This window comes from Miniopterus schreibersii (genome assembly GCF_964146895.1).
Source record: "Miniopterus schreibersii genome assembly, chromosome: 14".
Taxonomy (NCBI): Eukaryota; Metazoa; Chordata; class Mammalia; order Chiroptera; family Miniopteridae; genus Miniopterus; species Miniopterus schreibersii.
Genome location: NC_138114.1, coordinates 35,978,704 through 35,998,615, shown reverse-complemented (window position 1 = coordinate 35,998,615; position 19,912 = coordinate 35,978,704). Strand labels below are relative to the sequence as shown.

At 41.5% G+C, this 19,912-nt stretch overlaps 1 protein-coding gene across 1 annotated transcript; it reads left to right on the top strand.

Annotated features, from left to right (window-relative positions):
- Window positions 1–4,223: 4,223 nt before the first annotated feature.
- Window positions 4,224–18,393, top strand: LOC308566869 (cytochrome P450 2C21-like). The gene is made up of 9 exons (XM_081157838.1): window positions 4,224–4,456; window positions 7,405–7,567; window positions 8,358–8,507; window positions 11,672–11,832; window positions 11,981–12,157; window positions 13,126–13,267; window positions 14,357–14,544; window positions 15,829–15,970; window positions 18,064–18,393. Exons 1-9 carry the CDS (start codon window positions 4,277–4,279, stop codon window positions 18,243–18,245), a joined length of 1,485 nt encoding a protein of 494 aa, XP_081013964.1. The 5' UTR covers window positions 4,224–4,276; the 3' UTR covers window positions 18,246–18,393.
- Window positions 18,394–19,912: the final 1,519 nt, after the last annotated feature.

Genomic DNA, 19,912 nt, shown 5'->3' with positions numbered 1-19,912 from the left:
TCAGTCTAAGTGAGTGAAGAGATGGAGTGAAAGTCAGTTTTAGCCTGACTACCATAATACTCTTACTTTATAGGTGCACATCTCCAAAAGAAACTTTCTTATTCCTTATATATTCATCTATAAGGTAAAGGAGTTGAGCTGAATTACGGTCGAATTTTAAAACACACCAACCCCGTTGCGTTTCGGCCATGGCAATACCCTGAAGTTCCACGAGGTGGCGCGCTTTCCCATTCCTGCGAGACGGAGCGCAGAAACGGGGGCCTGAGTGGATCCCTGGCCTAGAAATTCCGTTTGCTTTTTTTGCTCCATTGAAACTAGAAAACAAGACGTTTTCTTCCTCCCCCTTTCCTTACCTATTTTTGTAGTTTGAAAAGAAAACAAACAAAATATCTTATTTTACTTTTTTAAATAAAAAGATGGAAATAAACTTGCTTTTAGTAATTTCTACTCATTTTTCTTAGTTTTTCTTCTAGAGCAATATGGACTTTTTCTTTCTGACTTGACATCTTTCAGGTATCTGGCTCCGTCCTCTCTCTCTCTCTTTGTTCTTCTCCTGGGACCTACACTCAATTATTTCAACTTCTCAATATATAAAAGGGTTTCCCCTGTTCTTTTTATATCAATGCTTAATTACCTGCAGGCTTTGCAAACAGCTCTCTCAAGGCTGCACACTCTGCCCCCAGGGGAGGCCAGTGGTGGGAGTCCGGCTAGGGACAGTAGGAGCTCAGCTGGAGACTCTAGCTCCAAGTATGCACCCTGCAGCGGGGGTTAGCTGGGTGGGGGTGGGGGTCTTGGGCTGGCCTCTTGCTTTCACACAGCTGAGAGGCCTGAGCTGGCTTCTGGTGTGGTTTTCGGATTCCAGGTGGGGTGGGGGCAGGAAATGGGGAGAGACTCCAGCGGCTGGCATCAGTGAATGTGAATACCTGTGGAGCAAAAGCTGGTGTAATCTGCAGAGGGTCCAAAGTAGCTGAGCTGGCTATGTTGTTTTTGGCAGCGGTGAAATCTCCTGGGTCTGTTTGCTGAGCAGGTCACTGTGAACTGCGACCACTCCCGATGGTGGCTGCTGTAAGTGGCCCCTGCTTTTCTTCCTGGCTCTTCGCCATCTCATGCATCTCAGCTTTGCTGGTCTGGGTGGGCTGAACCTGAAGCAGGACCTTTCATGCAATGATCTGAAAGGCTGGAGAAGCCAGGTGCTCACTCCTCTCTTCCTCTCCTGGTGAGGGGAACTCTCTAGCTGGAAGTTCCCTCTTGAACAACGCTGGCATGGGGCGTGAGGCGATTTTTAACATGCACTTCTGCCTGTCCTCTACCTACTCACAAATCAGAATCCTGGACAGCATGCCTAGAAAGTAGATTCTTTCCCATATAGTTCCATATATTTTTGTTAAGGATTTTGATGGTCAATAAGAGCAAGGGAAAAGAGACTATGTGTCTTGGATTAACAGTCCAGTTTCTTTTTGAGCTCCAATTGAGGGTTTCAGGTAAAAAAAGATTTTTAAAATGCTGCCTCCTAACCTCTGATGTCCCTACCATCGAGGGTAAGACAGGTTATCACAAACTTTCATAATCTTGAAGACAGCTCATGTTTGTGCAGAAGAGAATTAAAATTTTAAAGTAAATGTCTTCTACACTCGATATTATGTTTAAAATTTCTTTAGATCCAGGTGATTTAAAAAATCTTATATTGAAGGAAACAAAGACCCTTCAACTAGCCCCTCTGATATTAACCCGCTGTGTGACTAGATGCAAAGCTCCTTGCCTCTCTGAGCCATTATTGCATTGCTCTTCAGATAAGGAACTAAGGAATTTCAATAGATGATTTCCAAGATCTGTTCCAGCTCAATTATTCCTACATTTTCTTCCTTCTATGAAGGGAAAAATGGTCAAGCTTATGAACCCCCAGAAAGGTTGCATAGACAGAGCTAAAACACAAGTTTCTTAGGCCAAGGGATGGCTCTGAAGAGAGACAGAGAGAGAAAGAATTTTTCAAAAATATATAAACTGCCCGGCCGGGCATGGCTCAGCAGTTGAGTGTCGACCTAGGATCCAGGCGATCAGGGTTCGATTCCCAGTCAGGGCACATGCCCAGGTTGCGGGCTGCAGCCAATCAATGGTTCTCTCATCATTGATGTTTCTCTCTCTCTCTCTCCCTCTCCCTTCCTCTCTCTGAAATCAATAAAGATATATTTTTTAAAAAAACAAAAATATATAAACTGTTTTAAAATCTCCTCTACTCCCAGGACCAGAGATGTCCTGAGGCAGTGTACGTCAGCTGCAGGATTGGACAGCTAATGACTATATTTCTTTAAAATCAAGTTATTTGACTCTTTGAACCCTGGCCTCCTGGAATTCTAAAGATTACAAAGGGACAAACTCTTCTGAACTCTCGTTTTTATTTATCCATGGTAAATTTTAAACCAGATATTTGCTGAAGTGAGACTGCAAGATAGATGATAATTACTCAACAAGTGTTTGTGAAATATGTTTAAATTCAAATATTTTTCACTGCAGAGTTCACGAGTTATGAAACCGGAGCTGGGGTTCTTACCCTGCCTTAGAAGGTAAAATTTGGGCAAATGCTTCCAGTCCTGATTCTAATTATCCTCACCTGTAAAATGAATAAAAATATCTATCTCGTGGGTTGATTATGAGATTCAAATAATAAGATATTCACAAAAGTGCTTCATAAACTTCACAGAATTCTACAAATAAAAAGACTTTTTTTTTTTTTAATTAAAGAGAGCAATTTATTTTCTTTTAAAACACTTTAAGACTCTAGGCACTTTATTTAAAAACGTAATAGTGGTTTTACAGAAATCTGTTTTTAAACAGATCTTTTATGTGGTATAAGTGGAATTTTAATTTTATTAGTTGCTGATCTAAATATATTGTTCTTGTCTATGGAATCTAGATATGGTGGTCTTCCAGACTGGGATTTTTATTTTATTTTAATATATCTTTATTGATTTCAGAGAGAGGAAGGGAGAGGGAGAAAGAGAGATAGAAACATCAATGATGCGAGTCATTGATCGGCTGCCTCCTGCACACCCCCTCCTGGGAATTGAGCCCAAAACCCGGGCCTGTGCCCTGACCGAGAATGGAACCGAGATCGCCTGGATCCTAGATCGATGACCTGCTGCTGAGCCACGCCCCGGCCGGGCCAAGCTGAGGTCTGTTTGATGTTCGCGCCGCACCAGGTAACTGCTTAGCGGGTTTGCTTCTGCGCTGCGCGCCGTGGAGGGCGCTGCCTCTCAGGGCCCCTGCCGACTCCTCCAGGCTGCCCTCCTGCAGCAGGCTGCGCAGGAGACCGGAGCACTGGGAGTCCTGTGTTGCGTCACATCTCCACGGCTCCTAAATGGGTATTTCTCCCCCCCGGGCTGCTGTCGTATGGGCACTCATTTCTTCTTTTCTCAAGTTACAGTTGGGATATGTGATGTGTCAGATGTCCTAGGTTCAAATGCCAGTCCTACCCTCTATTGACTGGGCAGGGAGGTTGTACCTGTGTTGACTCGGCATCTCCTTTGAGAATACGTGGTGTCGGAACTCCTGACATAGAGAAGGGCCCTGCCAAGGGAGCGGGGCTCTCTCTACTCTGAGAGGAGCTCCCCTATACCCTTCCTTGTTACCCTGCCTCCTCTCTGACGTTGGTTCTGGCCTTTCGCTGCATTTTCTGGGAACAGGCACTAACAGAGTGCTTCTTCCTTCTGCACAGATGATGCATTTTGATATGAGATCTTCTCTTTCACCATTTGTCAAGCTTATGAATCTTAGCCCTTTGAAAATTTGTTAGCTTTCAATTTCACTATTAAACTGTGGCCATCTCTGAAGAAGTGAGGTTTTTTTTTTAGTTGGAATTTCCAACTGAAACTTAGTTTAAAACTTAGATATTTCTTTATACTAAGGTGACTGCTTTTAAAGGTTAAATTTATTGGGATAACATTGTTTAATAACCTTATATAAATTTCAGGTATACAACTTTAAAATAACACATCTGTGTATTGCGTGCTCACCACCCAAAGCCTGGTCTCCTTCCGTCACCATATATTTGACCCCCTTTACTTTCTTCATCTTCCCCGCACCCCCTTCCCCTCTGGTAACCACAATTCTGTCGCCTGTATCTGTGAGTTTTTTTCCTGCTGTCTTGTCTCTACCAGCAGGCCAAAGTACACCGAAGATAAAACAATATCCAAAAGTTCAGAGACTTGGTGCATGATGGGAGGTCAGTTTGTATTTAGTATTTATACAATCTTTGGGTTATGAACCTTCAATTGCACTGATGCAAAGCCCACCGATGGATCTCACAGGCCTGTCGATTTGTCTTTGTTGTTTTCTTTTTCTTTTTCTATGGAACCGAAGATCTGCCCATGGCAAGCTGCCACCTGGCCCCACTCCTCTGCCAATCATTGGGAACATTCTACAGATAAATACCAAGAACATCGGAGAATCCCTAAGAAAGGTTCAGTATGATTAATTTTCTCCCAGTTATTTGCAATGAGTAAACAGAGATAGCCCTAGACTGTATCTAAGTAAAATATGGTCCCAGACACCGTGCTTTAAAGAAGTAGTTTTAAAGGGAAGTATCCACTGGGCACTCAGATATAATTTTATTTTTTAAAATTCAATTAAATTTACTGGGGTAGCACTGATTAATAACATTTTACAGGTTTCAGGGGTACCAGCCTGAAGCGCGTCGTCTGTGTATTGCACTGTGCGCTCAGTGTCCCGAGTCTGGTCTCCTGCCGTCACCATGCACTTCTCCCCTCCCCGCCAGCCCTCCTTCCCTTTTGGTAACCACCGTATGTTTGTGTCTATGAGTGTGTTTGTTTGCTTGTTGCTTTCTGTTTTAATCCCACATATGCATGAAATCCTATAGTCCCTTTCCTTTTCCACCAGACATGATTTTAAGTGGCGTGCAGCTAGACGGGGGCTAGAAGAGGGTGAGACTGTTGAAATTACCAAAAGTAGGAATTTCCTGTGCATATTGCGACCTAGGTCCTCTTTCTGGTAATTATTCCTTGGTGAACTCTAATGGCAATGAATCTACTTTCAATTAAAAAAATCTACTGATTTATAGAGGCACAACATTAAAATTTTCCTAAAAGCACACACCAATGTGATATTAAGGAATTAACTAAAGGTTCAGGAACTTCCACGGTTTCTTTTAAATTTCCTCAATGAATGAGTGAATAAGTGCTCTACTCTTAGCTATTTAGTAGCAATAGCTCTCTAAACCTTGAAGGAATTATTTGAAATCTGCCTCCTCTGAGACTGCTTGTTACCAGAGCACTGCCCCTGGAAGCTGCTTCTTCCTCTGTTTTGGGCTCTGGATTCAAAGGGATCGAGTCGGCACCCCAGAACATTTGTTAACTTAAAACCTTGGGCAAGTTTAAAAAATCTCTCTGAGCTTCAATTTCCATTTCTTTAAAAGGTAATAATTATTTTGCAGAAGTTATTAGTATATCATACATTCAACAGGCTACTGAATGCCTGCTTTGTATTAGGCACTATGTTAGGTGCTAGGGATTTTTTCGGTATTATTTTGTATTGGCTTCAGGTGTAGAGCCGAATGATTTGACAGTCATACACTTTACAAAGTGTTCCCCCTGATGCTTTCAGTACCCACCTGGCACCATACATGGTTATTGCAATATTATTGACTATATTCCCTATAATGTACTTTACACCCCCATGACTGCTTTGTAACTCCCAATTTGTACTTCTTAACCCCTTGGCCTCTTCCACCTAGTCTCCCAACCCCTCTCCCCTCTGTCAATCACCAGTCCCGTCTCGGTGTCTATAAGTCAGTTTCAATTTTGTTTGGTATTTTTGTTCTTTAGATTCCACATATACATGAAATCATATGGTATTTGTCTTTCTCTGACTGACTTAGTTCATGTACCATAACACCCTCTAGGTCCCTCCACGCAGTCACAGATGGTAAGATTTTACTTCTTTTTATGTGTGCTGGGGATTTTCAATGGTGAATGGAAAAAAAAAAGAACCTAGTATTATGGAATTTACAATCTAGAGGGTAGGCATGTATTTATGATACAACAATTCTAATAAGTGTACAATTTCAAACCATGTAACAGGGACCCAGTAGAAAGAGGCCATGTAGTTTGGAGGACTGGGGAGGGAGGAACACTCTGCAAAGAGTTCTCTGAGGAATTGAGTTTGGAGCTGAGCTCCAAAGAAAGATTAGGTGTTAACCAGGCAAAAACCACATAAAAGTTTGTCCCAGGCTTTTTTGATCTGGAGAAGAATTACTTGTTAGAGTCTCTGAAAAAGGACCAGTTTGGTCGTAGCCCAGAGAGTGATTAAAAACATCATGTGAGGGGAGGCTGGAGAGGTCAGCAGGGGCCAGAGCATGCAGGTCTTACAGGATTTTAAGAGTATTGGTCTTTAGCGCAAGAACAATGTGATGCCACGAAGGTGCTTACAGGACTGTCATGTTAGCATTTGCCTGGTGAAAACATCACTCTGGAGCATGAATTGGAGAGTGAATGGTAAGGTAGCAAGACTCAAACACGGGACCGGTGGAAAGAGTTTAAGTCCCACATCATTAGTATACTAAATAAGCTTCCATAAGAGAAAGACCCCAATAACGCAATGGCTTAAAGAAGACAAGAGTTTATTTCTGTCTTTCATATGATTTAGAGATGATTGCTGGTGGGCTCTCTCTCTTCCATGAGGTCATTCAGAGAACCAGTTTTTCTCAGTCTTGTTTTTACCATCCTTTGCCCCTGGGCTATTGCTTTCATTTTCGTGGTCACAGTGGGGCCATCTCCATGTGTCATCTCAACCTACGAAAAAGGGAAGAAATGGAAAGCATCTTGTGACGATTTGTGCAACAGTGTAGGATTTGCACACGTCGCTTCTGCTAACATCAGTTCACGGAAGCTTAGTCTCATGGCCACACAAGGAAGCTGGGAAGGTCTGTAATGAGGCTGCCATGTCTGTTTGTAGAAATAAAACATAGAGTCTCTGGTGCTAAAAAGATGTAGAGAATGGATAATAAAGGGCAATTGTTTCTTTACACCTGGAGCAAGATGGAGAAACTTCCCTTAAACAGGAGAAACATATCATTTATTGTAACTATAGGAAGGAAGGAGACATTTGGAGCAGAGGTTTGATAGAAAAAAATTAATGAAATAATATGAATAAAATTTATGACAGAGTCACACAGTAGAAGCTGAATAAAGGAAAACTATTGATGGTGATAATAATAGCAATAAAGTAATATGACTTCTTATTAAATTACTGGGTCTAGAAGTTGAAATATTTTATAATGGGTGAATGAATATTAAAATGTCTCTTCGGTAAGGTTAAGAATATTTCTCTCACTTATCTGCAGTTTTAGTTTTGAGATTCTCACTATCCTTGTGTCTCCTGTTCGTTTCCCAGCTGGCACAAGTCTACGGCCCGGTGTTCACGGTGTACTTGGGCATGCAGCCCACGGTGGTGCTGCACGGATACGAAGCAGTGAAAGAGGCCCTGATTGACCAGGGTGAGGAGTTTTCTGGAAGAGGGCATCTCCCAGTGTTGGACGTATTTGCCCAGGGGCGAGGTATGCTTCCATTTGGGGACCGTGCATGGATTTGCAAGTTGCAAAGATTCCACATAGGTGAAGGAATTGAGAAATCTTACGCATTTAGAGAAATTTATGGAAATATCATAATTCCAACATTTTCTATAAAGGATAATTATTCCATATTTAAAATGATGAAAGTGACACAACGTCTCCATGAAACAATAAATTCAATGAAAGCAAACTAACGAATGTTCTATGAATTTGTGACTAAGTCATGTTCATTTTAAATTATGGACTGTTAAGCATGAGAGACAGAGAGAAAAGGGGGGGAAGAGGTTGACTAAATTATTCTATTCGCCAAATATTTTGCTTTCTGTCCTGAGTCATGGGTGCCAAGAGATTATTTTAGAAAGCTTGCACAGTGTGCATGGAACCAACATAAATCTGGAATATTTCCAACCTCACCTTTAGTCTTCTCATCTTCTAAAAAGGATAAGAGATATTTGAATTCAATAGAAGATAAGCACAACTAGGCTGTGAAAAGAGGATTATGGAGAAACACATAGTAAGAATGGATTGGAATTGATATTAGAAAAAGATTTTTTACTTAAGAGTTTAGTAATACATCAAACCGAGAGTCTTGACATATTACTAAATGTTAGGCTGTGGTGAGAGAGAAGGCAGGCCAAGTAGGGCTCATTGGGAATTTCTGAGGCTGGCACCATTATATTTACATTTCTGCTTAAGTGACATTATCATTTTCTGAGCTAAAGACTCTCAGCTCGAATGAATGAAAATGAGAGTTATTTATTTTTCATCCTGATAGGAATTGTTTTCAGCAATGGAGAAATCTGGAAGCAAACCCGGAGTTTCTCCCTCATGGTTTTGCGGAATATGGGAATGGGAAAGAAGACTATTGAAGACAGAATCAAAGAGGAAGCCTTGTGTCTTGTGGAAGCATTAAGAAAAACCAACGGTGTGTTTTCTTTATGTAATTAACAGAAATGCTTTGGGTAGACTGAATGCTATTGCAGATAGACTACAGAGAGATCCGACGGCTCAAGTACAGCGGAAGTTTACTTTTTGCTCACCTGACAGGAGAAGAGGTGAAGTGGCTGGTTTTTTCAGGCTCTTCGGGTACCAGGTTGATAGGGGCTTTGATATCTTCCCCTTGTGGCTTCCGGTGTCACCCAGGATCCATCCCTTTTCACGGCAGTGGGAGGAGCAAAGGACAAGGGGAAGCGCCAGTCGTGTTTTGAGCGGGCCAGGCTTGGCGGTGGCACGCGAGCTGCTTTCCGGGGCGCGTGGTGACTCGCTCGCCTCTGGGCTGGCTTGCGGCCCTGGCGCCCTGCGAGAACACGACAACATGGACTTTGGTGACCAGCCAGTAGTTCTGGCCACAGTAACCTGAAAAACTAAGTGATTTCTCTAGTAACTTCTTGAGAAACACTGCAAACATGTCGCAATATAGGTACATCAAGTTGTTATGCTGCGCACCTTAAACATATACGTGTTGAATGTTAGTTATATCTCAGTAAAGGTGAAAAAGCCCTGGTGGTTCAGGGGTGGAATTTATGTCAAACCCTTTTCAATGCTCAGGGCTGTGCTGAGCCCTCTTAGGAGTGTAGGTGTGAAGGAAGGGAGCTGCTGTAGCACACATCTGCTCAGTGTGTGCATATGTGTGTACATGTGCAGTGTGCATATGTGTGTACACGTGTGCATGTGTGTATGTGCGCCATGTGTATATGTGTGTTCATGTGCAGTGCGTGTATGTGCAGTGTGTATATGTACATGCGTGTGTATGTGCGGTCTGTATATGTGTGCATATGTGTGTATGCACCATCCAGGACAGGGAGAGGAGGTAGAAGAGAAAGGGGCGGGCAGGAGACTTAGCAGGAAACTAGTAAGATCAGGATCATGAAATATATGTGGTTTTTAGCCTCAATATTTAAATATTTTTCAAGAACATTATTAACTTAAATAATACTATATTCTATTTGGTGAACTGCCATTGTGTTTTTAAACTCTCCAGATGGGTTATTTCTCTTTTGCTGATATTAATATTATTACAAATATCTGCATAATTCTGATTTCTTCCTTAGAATAAATTTCTGGAAATAGTGGTAGAGTGTCAATGAACATTATTTGGACTTTTGCTACATATTATCTAGTAATGGGTGGAAGACCTAGAAGAAGAAGGGATAAGGGCATGAAGCTTGTACTGGGTATATTATTATGTAAACTTAGGTTTAAATTTAATATAGTAAATAAACATTTTTCACATGTTTAATTTTAAATGCTTTTAAAGAACATTATTAACAGAATGGTACACTATTCCTTATTTTGGATGTACCATAGTTTATTTAAAGAGACTTATTTTTGGTCAAATAGACTGTTTTCAGTTTTTGTTGCTTTTAATATGAAAAAAATGCAATCCATATTAATCATTGCATATCCCTGACTACTTTCTTAGAATAAAATTTTGGAAATGGAATTAAGTCAACCAATGTTGGATTTTGATACATTTTATCTGGGAAATGATTTTGTGCACTTAATTTATATGTCAAGCAGAATTTATTATTGACTGGTTCAACTTTTCCCATAGTGAATATGACCTTCTCAGTTTCCTGACCCATCAACACTGAGACTCTGCTTGGTTCCCCCTAGCTATGGGGACCTCACACCCTCGGGGCAGCCCATTTCATCTCTGGATAACTAACTGTTGGAAGTTTCTCTCACATGTTGAGCAGAACCTCTTTTCCTTGTAACTTCTACTTTTGATCCCTGCTAAGTTTTCGCCTTTCGGAATTATAGTGTTGTGGCAGTTACCCCACAGAGGCAGGATGGACCTCCCAACTAAAGTTTGGTTTAGATGTTAAGATTGAAACTGCTGCATGCCCCCCTCCCCCCAATAGGATATGAGCAGGTTCATTACTTACATAATGAGGCTTTCTTTGGAGGTGGGGTGGCTCCTAAGCAGATCACACAATGGCCTGACAGCAGGGAAAGGACACTGGCTTGAGGTTTCTATGGTGATTGGGGGGTGAGGTGTGGGTGGGGGTTCCCTGTGCCAGCCAGGGCTTGTGTGGGTTAAACACCCTGCTTGTGCCAAGGAGGGGACACCTGAGATTTTTTTTTATTGGTTTGTCCAGATGTGAGCAGAGGAAGAAAAGGTAAGGCTTAACAGCTGTCGGCAGCCAAATGCCAAAAAATGGAGTCATGTTCTTTATTACATGTAGGAAGCTTGTTTCCTATACTGTAACATATTTTTTCAAATATCTGAATGTAACTCCAATTTTTCTCATTTTTCTTCTCTTCTACAAGGAAAGCACACCCAACTTTTTTCAGCTGTGTTTTGTAAAATAAGATTTCAAATCTCCTCAGGGTCTTGATTTTCTTGCTGGGTTGCTGGGTTTCTCGCTGGGTTGCTGGGTTTCTGACGGGCCTTGTTGAGAAGCAGCCACATGGAGGCCTGCATTTTACACTTTCTGAGATATTTTCACTGTAGGAAAGAACAAAATCTTACCATTGTGACAGCAGGATGGACCTAGAGGGCATTATGCTGAGTGAAGTAAGGCAGTCAGAGAAAGACAAATACCATATGATTTCACTTATATGTGGAATCTAAAAAACCAAATAAATAAACAACCAAAACAGAAACAGACTCATAGACACAGAGAAGAGACTGGCGGCTGCCCGAGGGGAAAGGGGTTGGGGGGCTGGGTGAAAAAGGTGAAGGGGTTGAAAAGCACAGACTGGTAGTTACAGAGTCGCCGGGGGTGTAAAGTACAGCTTAGGGAATCTAGCCACCAATATTGTAATAAATAGATACATTTTTAAAAGATATTTTTAAAAGATCTCCTTCTTGTGAATTGTCTTGTGGCTCTTATTTGGAGAATCGTATAAATAGGAGAATACTTGAGGGGAAATTAATACATTGGACTGGAGTAGACGGTTTTGTTTGGGGAAACGTAGTACATTTTATTTTAGGCATGTTGAGTTTATATCGATGGTGGCACATCTAGGTAGTTCCTGTCCTTAAAAACATCTTTGGAGTCGACTTTTCTCAATTATTTTACATAGTCAACTTAAGATTTAAATGCAAATTCTGCTCTAACTTTTGACTTACATTGTTTTTAGCATCTCCCTGCGATCCTTCTTTCCTCCTGGGCAGTGCTCCCTGCAATGTGATCTGCTCCGTTATTTTCCAGAGCCGTTTTGAGTACAATGATGAGAAATTGCTGACCTTGTTAAAGTATTTTCAAGAAAACTTCAAAATTTTATGCACCTCCTGGATACAGGTAAAGTCAACGTTCATTTTGTGATTTTTTTAAATGTTTTTATTGATTTTAGAGAGAGAGGAAGGAAGAGAGAGCAAAGTGTCTGATAGACAATAGAGGCCTACACGAGTTTGCTGAGTGAATTATGAACAATTGTTTTCTCTTCCAGCTCTACAATACTTTCCCTTCTTTAATACATTATCTCCCAGGAAGTCATAATGAATTATTTAAAAATGTTGCTGAACAGAATAAATTTATTTTGGAGCAAATAAAAGAACACCAGGCATCTCTGGATCTCAGTAACCCTCGAGACTTTACCGACTACTTCCTGATTAAAATGGAAAAAGTATAAATGGCCCTGATTTGCGGCTTCGTCTTTGTGGGTGATGTGACTCATGGATCAGTTTGTATCTTTCCAGTGAAACTGGGATATTAAATCAAATGCTTCTTCCTAAAGATAGATTCATTGCTTGTACAACCTCTTACTTGTACAAACCATACTGGGTACCTTGAGACAGTTTCAAATTCCCACTAAATGGTTCACAAGGTTTTATATTTACATTGTTAAAACTGGTTCTTTATTTGGAGCAGACTGAAGCACACACACACACACACACACATACACATGCAAACAAGCACACACATATTTAAGATTAATGATAAACAACACATGTCATGCATAAAATAAGTTCCATGAATGCAATGTGTAACATGTGAGGGAACCAAGGATGGACAGGAATCTAGAAAGGCTTACCTTGGGAAAGACACTAGGAAATCTTCCCAGGTGAGGTAGTTTTAGAGGAAACTGACTTAGATTAACCGAGATGACAAAATAGGCCTAGGGGACTATGGTCAAGTGTGTGTATATCTCACAGAGGTTATCTTGATTGTAATTGAGGACCTGTCCCGGGTGTAGTGACTGGTGACATTGGGAATAGTGATGTGGTTAGGGGGCGGGTGGTTCTGGAGGCTTGAATGAGAAATTTAGACGTGATGAAATAGACAATAGATGCTAGAACTGACGGTGAGTAGCCATGATGACTTGATAAAAATTATGTTTGAAAGAACTGACTGGCTCTCATGGGTGAGAAAGGGAGGAATCAGGAAGGACTTGTTGAAAGTTTATAGCTCTGATTTTATTTTAAAATGTTTGAAGGAATCCCAACAACTCATCTAACTTTACCTTCACTCTTTAATGTTGGGCTTAATTAGTGAAATAAGCAAATAAAGCAAATAATGATGTTATATTGAGTTATGTTATGATATCTCCAAAGCTCTTTTATTTCTCAAGTAATTCTAATACATCATTACTAGGAAAAGCACAACAAACAGACTGCATTTACCATGGACAACTTGATCACTACCCTATGGGATATATTTAATGCGGGAACTGAGACAACAAGTACCACCCTGAAATATGGACTCCTGCTCCTGCTGAAGCACCCAGAGGTCACAGGTATGATCCCAGATGATGGGCAGGATAAAATTCCAGGTAGAAATTGGCAGGCAACACTGATGACTATCCTACTCTTCACCTGCCTAGACAATGTACAAGAAAATTTCCATCAATAATACATCTTCCTATCTTTGAATGAATTAAATTCAAATTAGATTACTACAGAAAGAGGAAACAATATTTAAATAGAGGCAGAGACTGAAGGGCAGAGGTCACTGTTCTCACTGCATTGATGGACTGTCCTTGATTTGTGTCAGACCAGCTAGTCATCTGTCTAAGGGAGACGATAATACTTTCTAACACTCACAGAGTCGTTCCCACAAAGGAAAAGTTGATTAGCATTTGTTTTTAACTAATGAATAGTTTTACCTAGCTATATATTATTAACATGATATCCTTTGTAGGTAAAGTAAAACTATAATTCACTAACAACTTACTTTTAGTAACTGTATTCCATTTCTAAGATTGTGAGCTTGGGAGTGAGAAAGACCACAAGACACCTGGATGTCCTTAAGAAATATGTTGACTTTCCTCATTTTTAAGATACACAAACTAATACCCAACACATAGGACTGTTTTGAGAAATTATAAAGTAATATAATAATTAGTGTAACATGCCTGCTAAATTTTGCATGCTAAATAGATGTTAATTTCTTGTTCCTATATGCCTAGTCCACTAAGCAGCTTATTTAATTGCTCTATTTATTAAGCATTTAGTGCACTGGGTAGTTCTTAACCCCTTGGAAGTTACATATTTAATAGAACAAAACTTCATACACAACGAGGTTAAACAACAACGTTTGTAGTGAGCTTTCAAGATCCAAGACCCCTGGGTCTATCAAACAAAAATACACAAAATAAAGAATCAGAGTTGAGAAATGAATTTCATGGTACCATTGTGTTTTGAATTGAAGTCTTTAATGAGATTCCAATTTGCCCAGGAGACTGAAATTCTGTTTCTTTTTTCCCCATATGGAGGTAACCATTGTAATTTTCCCTTCTCCCCATCTCCCACCACTATGTATTCAACATTAAGATCATTTCAAAAGTTCTTCCATTTCACATAAACTCTGATTTCCACCTCACCAGCTAAAGTCCAGGAAGAGATTAAGCGTGTGGTTGGCAGAGAGCGGAGCCCCTGCATGCAGGACAGGAGCCACATGCCCTACACGGATGCCATGGTGCACGAAGTCCAGAGATACATTGACCTCATCCCCACCAACTTGCCCCATGTGGCGAACCAGGATGTTAAGTTCAGAGAATACTTTATTCCAAAGGTGAGAGAGATTTCCTTTACACCCCTCCATAGGAACCTTCGGTTTCCACTATCACTGCAGTAGAATTACAGGCTGCCTTTCTACAGGGATTGCACCTTCATGACTCAGGCCCAAGCCCTCTGATGACATGCTCTCTTCCTTCTAGTTGGTTGATATTATTATTATTTTTTTAAATGTTTTTATTGATTTTTTTTTTTTTTTTTGAGAGAGAGAGAGGAAGGGAGAGGGACAGAGAGAGAAACATTGATGTGGGAGAGAAACATCGAACGGTTGCCTCCCGTATGCACCCTCACTGGGGATTGAACCCACAACCTGGGTATGTGCCCTGACTGGGAATTGAACTGGTGACCTTTCGGTGCATGGAGCAATGCTCAGCCAACTGAGCCCCACAGGCTTGTATAAATATAATACTGCTTAGATTCCCACCGGATTTTCAGGACACTCTGCCTGTCCATTAGTCCAGCCTGCTGTCCAGCTCTCTACTTTCCAGTGTGTGCTTTATTACTCTGACCACTGAGCCAATATCCTACACTCTGCTTACCTCCTCAACTATCTGTCTCACCTCTCAAAATTTTCATGAAGAAAAAAAAAAAAGCAACAATTCAATGGAAAGAACATAGTAGGAGGAGGGGGTACTTACTAGTTTCTTATTCCGATTGGGAAATAAAGGGTTTTCGAGAATATGGCCCCTCAGGTGGAGTTTTGAAGAGACCTCATACTTGGTTTCAAAGAGGATGAGCGGGAGCCCAGGTCAGAGTGGGTCAGGGGGTTGAGTGTTACCTGTGCATCAAAAGGTTGCCAGTGTGATTTCTGGTCAGGGCACATGCCCAGGTTGTGGGTTCGATCCCCGGTCTGGGCACTCCCCAGTTGGGGTGCTGTACATAGGATGTGATGCTTCTCTCTCACATCAATGTTTCTCTCTCTAAAAAATTCAATAAAAACATAAAAAATAAAGAGAATCAGCTGGATTTTCAGTGACATTAGCACTTTAGACAATAGCGCAATTTATTAAGAATAATGCACTCCAGGGAACCTCCTTAATTTTCTGAAAAGCAAGCTCTGGTGTCAGGCGTGGAGCCAATGGCCAACACCCTGGACTGGCACTATGTGATTTAATCCCTGTTAGGCTTGGTCATTAATTTGCTCTGTGACATGAAGTAAATAGATTCTCCTTTTTATGCCCTAGTCTCCTCATCTAGAAAACAAAAGGATTAGATAAGGGACTTTTTTTCAAGCTTTATAACCTTCCTTGTAACCCTGTTTACCTGTTTCTCTTTCTCTCAGGGCACATCTGTAGTCACATGTCTGACTTCCGTCCTGCACAGCGACAAGGAGTTTCCCAACCCAAAGAAGTTCGATCCCGGCCACTTCCTAGATGAAAGCGGCAACTTTAAGAAGAGTAAATACTTCATGCCTTTTTCAGCAGGCAAGCAAGCTCCATTTTTATCTGTGCATCAGGGGTCAAATGAGATGAGGAAGCACTTGGCATGCAGGCTACTCCAGGCTGGACAAATTGTCATTTGCATGAGGCTAGAGGCACCACTCCCCGAGCCTAGGTTATTGCTCATTGGAGTGGAGGCTGCTCAGAGTCTGTCCCAAAGGCCACTGCTGAGTCTCTGAGAGCTCCTTCCAGAAGTTCAGTTCTGCTTAGACTCCCCTCCCCTGAGAAGCCAGTTCATTCCATACACTTCCTACGTACCAGGCTCATGCTCCCATCCAAGGGTAAAATGTGAATAGGGAACAGAGCCTCTCTCTTAAGAGACAGGGAAGCAAATTCATGGGCAGTGAGACTCCAGAGAGAGACATGGTCTTCGAGGGACTGTTGTGGGAGCCCAGACAGAGGAGCTCCTGACTCTTGGCTTTTGGGGGGCAGAGGCAGAGGCCAGAGTAGCTGGAGGGTAAGGGAGAGTTTCCTGCAGGAAGTAGCATTGCAGTAGCTTCTTTCAGTTTGTCAGAGTCTTGGAAAGAAATGGGTGGCATCCTCCAAAAGGTCAACTGAAGACGGTTTCATGAAAAGACCTGTTCAGAGGTGTGGGAGGGTTAAGGGAGGTTATGAGGCCTGCCAAAGCACTCAGGGGCTCGCACCGTCCTAGGCTGGAAGGGACGAGGGAAGGAGGCTGTTACTGGAACCCTAATATCTTTTTTTTTGGAACCCAAGTAGAACTTCAGCAAAGAGAGAAGGGACACCCCAACAGGAGATGTGTCTATAGGTGGAGGAGTACAGCCGTTGTGTAGTCTGCGGCCCAGCAGGGTGGGACTGAGGAAATAAATACCCTGGCCATTTCAGTAGCTCATTCTTTGAGTTTATTTGGAATCCAGAAGGAACTAACTTCTGGGTTTATGCAGTCCATGGAAATCAGTTTCCTGAACACAGAGTAAGCATGAGACGAACCTGAAAGGATGCAGAAATAGAGAATATTTAGCGCACTCCAAAGGAGAAGCAGTGGGGATACTACAGGGTGAGGGCCTTTCCTATAGAAGTCACAGTCACCGAGACCAAAGTGGGAGATTTGCTCCTGATTGGATGTCTAAGAAAAGAGGCATCAAGCAACCCTGGGTCTTGTAGCAAGATTATGTACGATTCCCAGAGATGATCCCAAAGCAAGACACTGCTCTACGCCTCATCTTCTTTCCTGTATAAGGAGGCTGCTCGGGATTTCTATTCACATCACAAGGCTTGCAGGCTCCCTTTTGTCCTGGTGCTGTGGCTGTCATTCCAAGATCCAAGGCTTTACCTTAAGAGCTTATATTCCAGTCTGTGAGACAGATGAGTAATGAGAATTTCACGCGAGGTGTGCTGTGTTAGAAGCATTAGTGGGGGTTGTGGAAAACAGATAAGGGAGTGAGGTGCATACCCTGAGTATGTCAGAGACATCTGTGTGGAATACATGACATATGAGCTGGATCTAGAAAAATGGAGCAAATATCAGCCGCAGAGCAGAGGGGAAGGCTGTCCCATTTGGAGGAATGGTTGGAATCGGGGATAACGTCTGAAATTGCCGGTCTGTTTGGGGATTCGTGAATGGCTGTGCTTGTGACTAGTTGTGATGTTTCTTTTTATACCTGGAGATGATAGGCTCTTGAAATTTTTTAAAGCGAGGACGTGACAAGGTTAAGATTATGCTTTAGAATACAGACAAGGAGACATAAACCTATTGTTGAGCCCTGGGCTGGAGGTAGACAGAAAAGTACAGTATGTGTCTCATGCCAATTGGGGTAGGTGAGTGACGAGAGAGAGAGAGAGAGAGAGAGAGAGTGTGTAGATAGGTGTCACTGACAGGCCTCAGCAAAGCCAATCCAATGCGGGTGCACAGAAAAGTTTTTTTCACGTAGCATACACACACAAACATGTGCTGAGGAAATGAAGAAAGCCAGGTTTCGATGCAGGTAGGAGAAGCCATAGGTTAATTAGTCTTTTAAAAATATGTTTGTTTATTTACTTGCTCCATATTTTTTAAGCCTCTCTGTGTGCTAACTCAGAAATAGAATCAAATGAATATTTTTATGTGTCATTTTTAGGAAAACGAGCTTGTGTTGGAGAAAGCCTGGCCCGCATGGAGCTGTTTTTACTATTGACTCACATTTTACAGCATTTCACCTTGAAGCCTCTGGTTGATCCGAAGGACATCGACACCACCCCTTCTTGCATCGGGTTAGGCTCTCTACCGCCCTCCTATGAGCTCTGCTTCATTCCAATCTGAGGAAGGGACAGGCTCATCCGAACGAGCCAGATGCTTTCTATCCACCTTTCTTAACAGGAGGAATGACATTACTGAGCTCTGTGTCTTCTAATTTCCCCACCCTTTAAGAAATAAAACTATAAAGCTTCTAATGTGAGACATAAGAAAGTCTTTATGACCTTGAACTCTGCAAAGATTTTTCAAAAATGGGCCACAAAAAGCACTAATTATAAGAGATCGATAAGTAGGTCTTTAGTTAAATTAATAGTTAAACTCCTACCTATTCATCAAAAGACACCATTTAGGATCATCCAAGGCAAGGTACAGACTGGGAGAAATATTTGTAATGAATATATCCACAAAAGGACTTATATCCTTTTATAAGGAACTAAATAACCACGAAGACACCCCAAATGTTTTTTTGTTTTCTTTATTTTTTTATGTATGACTTTTTTTTTTTTTTTTACTTTTTAAATTTATCTTTATTGTTGAGAGTATTACAGGTATACCATTTCCCCCCCCCAATTGACCCCCTCCACTTCGCTCCCACCCCCTCCCCAGGCCTTCACCCTGTTATTGACTGTGTCCATGGGTTATGCATATATGCATATAACTTCTTTGGTTAATCTCTTCCCACCCCCTACCCCCTTCCCCCTTTCCTCTGAAATATGATCGTCTGTTGCATGTGTCAATGTCTCTGGATCTATTTAGTTCATCAGATTCTTTTGTTCATTAGCTTCTTCTTAAAGAAGACCCTTCAACATTTCCTGTAGTGCTGGTCTGGTGGTGATGAACTCCTTTAGCTTTTTCTTATCTGTGAAGCTCTTTATTTGACCTTCAATTCTAAATGATAGCTTTGCTGGGTAGAGAAATCTTGGTTGTAGTTCCATGTTTTTCATCACTTTGAATATTTCTTGCCACTCCCTTCTGACCTGCAAAGTTTCTGTTGAGAAATCAGCTGACAGTTGTATGGGTGCTCCCTTGTAGGTAACTAACTGCTTTCCTCTTGCTGCTTTTAAGATTCTCTCTTTGTCTTTAACCTTTGGCATTTTAATTCTGATGTGTCTTGTTGTGGGCCTCTTTGGGTTCCTCTTCTTTGGGACCCTCTGTGCTTCCTGGACTTGAAAGTCGATTTCTTTCCCCAGGTAGGGGAAGTTTTCTGTAATTATTTTTTCAAATACGTTTTCAATTCCTTGGTCTCTTTCTGCCTCTTCTGGCGCCCCAATAATACAAATGTTGGGCTCCTTGAAGTTGTCCCAGAGGCTTCTTATACTATTTTCATATTTCTGGATTCTTTTTTCTTTTTGCTCTTCTGGTTGGGTGTTTTTTGTTTCCTCATGTTCCAAATTGCTGATTTGATTCTCAGCGTCCTCTAACCTACTGTTGATTCCATGTAAACTATTCTTCATTTCAGTTTGTGTAGCCTTCATTTCAAATTGGTACTTTATTATGTTATCGATTTTCTCAGTTATTTCCCTAACAGTCTGCTTAAACACCCTTATAACCAAAATTCCAAACTCTCTATCTGTTAGCTTGCTTGGATCTATTTCATTTAGTTCCTCTTCTAGAGATTTCTTCTGTTCTTTCCTTTGTGACATGTTTCTTTGCTTCCGCATTTTGGCTGCTTCCAGGTGTTTGTTTCTATGTATTAGGTAGAGCTGCTATGTCTCCTGGAATATGTAGAGTGG